Source organism: Symphodus melops, assembly GCF_947650265.1.
Source record: "Symphodus melops genome assembly, chromosome: 11".
Taxonomy (NCBI): Eukaryota; Metazoa; Chordata; class Actinopteri; order Labriformes; family Labridae; genus Symphodus; species Symphodus melops.
This window is the reverse complement of record NC_136701.1, coordinates 920,719-928,218: the sequence shown is the minus strand read 5'-3', so window position 1 is coordinate 928,218 and position 7,500 is coordinate 920,719. Positions and strand designations below refer to the sequence as shown.

The 7,500-nt window shown below is 42.7% G+C and overlaps 1 protein-coding gene across 2 annotated transcripts in view; it reads right to left on the bottom strand.

Moving 5' to 3' along the window:
- Positions 1–7,500, bottom strand: part of camk2a (calcium/calmodulin-dependent protein kinase II alpha) — a 21,963-nt gene that overhangs the window by 6,842 nt on the left and 7,621 nt on the right. For both annotated transcript variants that reach the window (XM_079356463.1, XM_079356462.1), the window contains exons 4-12: positions 3,198–3,252; positions 2,606–2,671; positions 2,433–2,505; positions 1,562–1,664; positions 1,251–1,334; positions 836–930; positions 579–701; positions 414–497; positions 89–131 (exon numbers count right to left, since the gene is read on the bottom strand). In XM_079356463.1, coding sequence (XP_079212589.1) covers positions 89–131; positions 414–497; positions 579–701; positions 836–930; positions 1,251–1,334; positions 1,562–1,664; positions 2,433–2,505; positions 2,606–2,671; positions 3,198–3,252 — 726 coding nt within the window. The remainder of the gene's footprint in view (positions 1–88; positions 132–413; positions 498–578; positions 702–835; positions 931–1,250; positions 1,335–1,561; positions 1,665–2,432; positions 2,506–2,605; positions 2,672–3,197; positions 3,253–7,500) is intronic.

Below are 7,500 nucleotides of genomic sequence, written 5' to 3'. Positions count from 1 at the left end.
CCGTAGGTCAAAAGTGAACAGATGACATGAGGCTCTGAGGACCAATGAGAAGCCTGGAGACTACAGGTGAACACGTGTGCGGTCTCACCTGAGAAGTTTCTCGTGGCCAACATGGTGGTGAGGATGGCTCCCTGAAGGAAAGGACACAAGGACACAAGGACACAAGGACACAAGTAAGGAAAGGAGTCATTTTAGATACACATAGTTTGACTTCTGAATTAAATACATGATATTATTATTCTTGACCTGTCAATCAAAGGTAGCCCCTCCCTCTTTCTGGTCTCTGTGACTCTAATTAGATCATAATTTCATGAATGAACATCACGCTGTTAGATGGATTTCTGCCCCCTGCTGGTCATCAGAGAGAAGGCGGGCTTAAGTTACTTCTGTTCTGGCGTTGACCTATGACTGACCTTCAGTTTCCTCCTGGCGTTGAACTTCTTCAGACACTCGACCGTCTCCTGTCTGTGCATACAGGACGCCACCGTGGAGCGATGCTGGAGGGACATAATCATTATGAAATGTGTATATTATGGTGGATATAAATATGTGACATAGCACAGGGGGCGGAGCCTCACAGAGATCCACGGGTGTTTGAGCGCCTCGGCCGCTGTGATGCGTTTGGACGGGTTGATGGTCAACATCTTATTAATGAGATCTTTGGCTTCAGGAGTCACCGTGTCCCACTCAGGAGAGGGAAACTACGAGGAGCAGGAGGGGGGAAGGAAAGGAGGAAATAAGGCAACAGAGCAGGTAAATAAAGGAGAAAGTCAAAGCCCCGCCCCCAACCCCACTCTGACCAATGAATGCACATTGTCTGAGTCATGTGACCTACATCATAAGCTCCAGCTTTGATCTGCTGGTAGAGACGATGTTGATCTTCATCCCAGAACGGAGGATAACCAACAAGGAGGATGTACAGGATCACACCTGGGAGAGAGAGAGAGAGAGAGAAACACACACCTGAGAGAGAGAAACACACACCTGAGAGTGAGAGAGAGAGAGAAACACACACCTGAGAGTGAGAGAGAGAGAGAAACACACACCTGAGAGAGAGAGAGAGAGAGAGAGAGAGAGAGAAACACACCTGAGAGAGAGAGAGAGGGAGACACACACACACTTGAGAATGAGAGAGAGAGAGACATACATAAAAGACAGGGACACACACCTGAGAGAGGAGACAAGGACACAAGAAAGAAGAGGAAACAAGGAAACGAGGTAGGACAGATGAGAGCAGAGTAGGATCTGACCACAGGCCCAGAGGTCGACAGCTTTCCCGTATGGATCCTTCCTCAGAACCTCCGGAGAGAGATAACCAGGAGTCCCAGCGAAGCCTGCACACACACACACACACACACACACACACACACAAAAGTAAGAAGCGTTACAATCTCACACACACACACACACAAAAGTAAGAAGCGTTACAATCACAAACTCACACACAAATATGAAGCGATACAATCACACACACACACACGCACACACACACACACACACACACACACACACACACACACACACACACACACACACACAGGAGCATCAGTATCCGTCTAACCAAACCACGCCTGCTGGTCTCCTTCCACCTCAATGGCTAGGCCGAAGTCCGCCAGCTTGACTGCCGCGCCTTTGGACTTGGATGCTAGCAGCAGGTTCTCTGGCTGCAGACACAGAGGAAGCACTCATGCTAACTCTGCTCATTGGTTAGAAAGTAGATGCTGACATGCTAACTCTGCTCATTGGTTTACAAAGTAGTTGCTAACAATGCTAACTCTGCTCATTGGTTTACAGTGTAGTTGCTAACATGCTAACTCTGCTCATTGGTTAGAAAGTAGATGCTGACATGCTAACTCTGCTCATTGGTTTACAAAGTAGTTGCTAACAATGCTAACTCTGCTCATTGGTTTACAAAGTAGATGCTAACATGCTAACTCTGCTCATTGGTTTACAAAGTAGATGCTGACATGCTAACTCTACTTGTTGGTTTACAGTGTAGTTGCTAACAATGCTAACTCTGCTCATTGGTTTACAAAGTAGTTGCTAACAATGCTAACTCTGCTCATTGGTTTACAGTGTAGTTGCTAACATGCTAACTCTGCTCATTGGTTAGAAAGTAGATGCTGACATGCTAACTCTGCTCATTGGTTTACAAAGTAGTTGCTAACAATGCTAACTCTGCTCATTGGTTTACAAAGTAGATGCTAACATGCTAACTTTGCTCATTGGTTTACAAAGTAGATGCTGACATGCTAACTCTGCTCATTGGTTTACAAAGTAGATGCTAACAATGCTAACTCTGCTCATTGGTTTACGTAGATGCTAACAATGCTAACAGCATTATCTTCTGCAGGTTAGTGTTTATCACTGCAGCCAGGTGAGAGAGTAAACTACACTGACAGGAGTAATGATGTCATCATACAGACAGGTACCTTCAGGTCTCTGTGGACCACGCCCATCTGATGACAGTGAAGCACCGCCTCCAGAATCTGCTGGATACAGTGACTGTGGACACAGAGGTCAGAGTCAAGTGTGCATCTGTGTGTGTGTGTGTGTGTGTGTGTGTGTGTGTGTGTGTGTGTGTGTGTGTATGTATGTCTGTTACCTGGCGTCAGCTTCACTGTAATATTCTCTGGCTACAATATCTTCAAATAACTCTCCACCTGTTACTCTGCACATAGAAGACAAAAAAAGTTGATTAGTATTAACAAAAGAAGAAGTTCAAAGGCGTGAGACGACAAAAACTAAACCAAACAATTCATCTATTTTATTTGTTGATCTCTCCAGATAAAACACAGACGATAAAATGAAGTTTTTTATAGTTGACAATGACTGAGTTCCTTAAACGATTCTTTCAAGTGTGGATGAATAAATGTTCATTGTGTGTGTGTGTGTGTGTGTGTGTGTGTGTGTGTGTGTGTGTGTGTGTGTGTGTGGAGCTCCCACTGTACTTCTGCAACACGGAAACACAGTGTGACCTCAAAGACTGGGACGCCAATATGACGGCTTCACAGAATCAATATGAACATAGAAAGATGTGATGAGCTCAGTGTCCGCACTTTAAAGAAAATATCCCAATATGTCACAAAAAATTAAAAATTAAAAAAAAGACGGTGACGTTTAGGTCTCTGGTTTGAACAAAAGCATTTTCTCCTCCATGACATCAAACGACCTGTGATAATAAAAGACGCACTCACAGGTCAAAGATGAGGTAATGATGAGCCTCCTCTGAAATACTGTCATGGAGCCGGACTGAAACAGACACAAACAGGATCATTATTACACTTGATTTGATTTGACTTCACAATAACAGTGTCTTATAGACTGGTGTAGTAATGACGTATTTTTGTTGGCCAACCCGAAAAAATGGCGCCGGTGGTTTCTTGCAGAAAATAATCTCTGTGTCAAACACACGTTTCTGATGCTGTTTAGTTCAGCTGATAATCTTTACAGATAAACATCATTTATATGAAGTTTGAAGAGTTAATGCAGCCCAGAGAAGTAAAAAGCTAACGCTATGCTACAAGCTAGCTACACCGCTGTCGGTTTATTATGACGTTACGACCGTTATGCTTCATCGATCTAATCAGCGGATTTGACAAGCTAGCTAAACGTTAGCTTAATAAGTTGTTTATGAACCTAATATTTACAACAGCTCTAAAAAACATGACTAGAGGCTGTAAGGAGGATTAGGGAGAGAGTTCCCTGCGTGACGACGTTTAATGTCTCCATGACAACCACTGTAGTTTCAGTTAGCTACTTGTTAGCAACCTGCGTTTAAAGTTCACGTAAAAACTTTAAAATTCACAAGTGGGGTCTTAGCTAACGTAGTTTATCTCGTCTAACAAAACATCAACATCTCTTCAGCTTGTGTTAACCACAGACCTTATTTCAGGCTAAACACAAACACATTCAAAATCCACATTGAGACTTTTAGAGTTAGGAACCCATGGCGCTAACATGCTAACTCACTTCCTGGTTTTAGGACTCAAAACTACACCAGTCTATTGCGTCTGTATATTTGTATGACAATATAAACTCTGAATAGATGCATCTGTATTACATCAGCTCATTCAGACGTTTTTAAAGCATGTTTACAACATGAGCATAAAATAAACATCACAGGCGCCTGAACCAATCAGACGTTATAAATCAGACGTCATTATAAAGCAGGATGTACAAGTAATGATCTTATATATATATATATAAGATATATATACAGGGATCTGAAGATAGCAGGTTTCTCTGTGTGCAGGTACACACTCACTCACATACAACACTGTACTCTACTGTATGTGTGTGTACTTCACAGTATGTTGTGTGTACTTCACAGTATGTGTGTGTGTACTTCACAGTATGTTGTGTGTGTACTTCACAGTATGTGTGTGTGTACTTCACAGTATGTTGTGTGTGTACTTCACAGTATGTGTGTGTGTGTACTTCACAGTATGTTGTGTGTGTACTTCACAGTATGTGTGTGTGTACTTCACAGTGTGTTGTGTGTGTACTTCACAGTATGTGTGTGTGTACTTCACAGTGTGTTGTGTGTGTACTTCACAGTATGTTGTGTGTGTACTTCACAGTATGTTGTGTGTGTACTTCACAGTATGTGTGTGTGTACTTCACAGTATGTGTACTTCACAGTATGTTGTGTGTGTGTACTTCACAGTATGTGTGTGTGTGTGTACTTCACAGTATGTGTGTGTGTGTACTTCACAGTATGTTGTGTGTGTACTTCACAGTATGTTGTGTGTGTACTTCACAGTATGTGTGTGTGTGTGTACTTCACAGTATGTTGTGTGTGTACTTCACAGTATGTGTACTTCACAGTATGTGTGTGTGTGTACTTCACAGTATGTGTGTGTGTGTGTGTACTTCACAGTATGTGTGTGTGTGTGTGTGTACTTCACAGTATGTGCGTGTGTGTGTACTTCACAGTATGTGTGTGTGTACTTCACAGTATGTGTACTTCACAGTATGTGTGTGTGTGTACTTCACAGTATGTGTGTGTGTGTGTACTTCACAGTATGTGTGTGTGTGTACTTCACAGTATGTGTGTGTGTGTGTACTTCACAGTATGTGTGTGTGTACTTCACAGTATGTGTGTGTGTGTGTGTACTTCACAGTATGTGTGTGTGTGTACTTCACAGTATGTGTGTGTGTGTGTACTTCACAGTATGTGTGTGTGTACTTCACAGTATGTGTGTGTGTGTGTGTACTTCACAGTATGTGTGTGTGTGTGTACTTCACAGTATGTGTGTGTGTGTGTACTTCACAGTATGTGTGTGTGTGTGTGTACTTCACAGTATGTGTGTGTGTGTACTTCACAGTATGTGTGTGTGTGTGTGTACTTCACAGTATGTGTGTGTGTGTGTACTTCACAGTATGTGTACTTCACAGTATGTGTGTGTGTGTACTTCACAGTATGTGTGTGTGTGTGTGTACTTCACAGTATGTGTGTGTGTGTGTACTTCACAGTATGTGTGTGTGTACTTCACAGTATGTGTACTTCACAGTATGTGTGTGTGTGTACTTCACAGTATGTGTGTGTGTGTGTGTACTTCACAGTATGTGTGTGTGTGTACTTCACGTTCTCGTACTGCAGTTCTTTCTGTAAATTTACTTGACGTTGTGAGGACGATGATGTTCATGATGAAGATGTGAAGTCTGCTATGTGTCTGTTTCTGCATTGATTGTATAATAGGATATATAACAAGAGAGAGAGCTGCTGCTGCCCACACACACACACACACACACACACACACTCACACACACACACAGCTGATCCCACTGCTGCACTGTGTGGGAGTGTTTCGAGAGAAAACCTGATTATTTTTTTGAGTGCTTTCACACAGGTATATGTGTGTGTGTGAGTGTGTGTGTGTGTGAGTGTGAGTGTATGTGTTTAAGCGTGTAGGAGGAGAGAGGGTTTTGATGCCTTCACCTAAGGACACTGTTTCCTAGCAACACACACACACACACACACACACACACACACACACACACACACACACACACACACACACACACACACACACACACACACACACACACACACACACAGAATTATGTAATCCTCCTCAGTATCTGCGGAGCTTCACCTGCCCACACAGCCCTGTGATTGGAGACTGGGTTCAGCCGCTGCCTGCTGATTGGCTGCTTGGTCTTGTGATGTCACATCTGAGCACCTGACTGTCTGTTGATCCGTTTGTTTGACTTTAATAAAATAAACTTTGTTCAGTGATCTCATGATCAGCCCCCTCAGTCAGTCTGAGGAGACGTATATATTTGAAGTTCCTGTGGAGCTTTTATTGTAAAGTTAGTTTGTTTGTTTGTTTTTAACTGTTGCACATTTAAACTAAGCAATATGAAGCCAAAGGTAAAGTACCAAAGCTGCAGTTCCTCCAGTGTCCACTAGAGTCTGTCTCCTGCAGTGAGTCAGTCTCCATAGAGCTCTATGTTAAAATGTCCAACTTTACAGCTGCAGTTCCTCCAGTGTCCACTAGAGTCTGTCTCCTGCAGTGAGTCAGTCTCCATAGAGCTCTATGTTAAAATGTCCAACTTTACAGCTGCAGTTCCTCCAGTGTCCACTAGAGTCTGTCTCCTGCAGTGAGTCAGTCTCCATAGAGCTCTATGTTAAAACTTTACAGCTTTAAATGATTGTTATATCTAAAATTAAGGCAAAAGGTAAATGCTACAAGAGAAGTGGCTGAATGCTAATGCTAACGCTAACGTGTTACTCGATATGTATTTTAAACTTATAATGTGTGTCTCTGGATGTTTTATTATTGTTTTCGAACTCATCAATCAGAAAGCTTTAATGAAAACAAAACTCAGATTTCTGACTTAAATGCGACTTGAACCTGGAGCGCAACATTCAGGTAGCAGCTTCACACCCTGAGCGTGACTTCTTGGCAACGTGGTCGTCATGGGACTATGATCTATCACAACTGGAAGATGTAATTAAATACGTAAGCCAGGCAATGAGGATGAATCACAAGGTGTGAGGGCTCCGGTCTGGTTTCAGGAGCAGCACTCTGAATCGCTTCATCGTGCTCTTTAAAGAAACAGTTTGAGTGTCTGCATGAGGACGGCGATGTCACACACAGCTTCAAAGATCGCTGTTTCTCATTAGTAAGAATTTATTAGTAGTTAATGACAACACCTCCATCATATCAGACATCCTCGTCATTCAGCACACTGACGGAGGCACAGGTCACAACCGGAGCGAAGTTCTTATCGTCCACCCTTCTGAGGTTAACCGATGGTTTGTCTCTTTTCACAGATCGAGGGTTTATCTGATTTCTGCTCAGAGTGTTTAACATGTTTCATCTGTTGCCTTTAAGCTGCCGTTTGTTTCGGTTCCTCAGAGAAAGAGCAGCAGTCCTCTCTGATGTAAAGGAGCTGGTAGTATGTGTGGAGTATGTTGGAGTATTTGTGCAGCGTCATCTCAATCAAGAAACAAAAACATGACGTGCGTTTGGAAGCCAGCTTTTATTA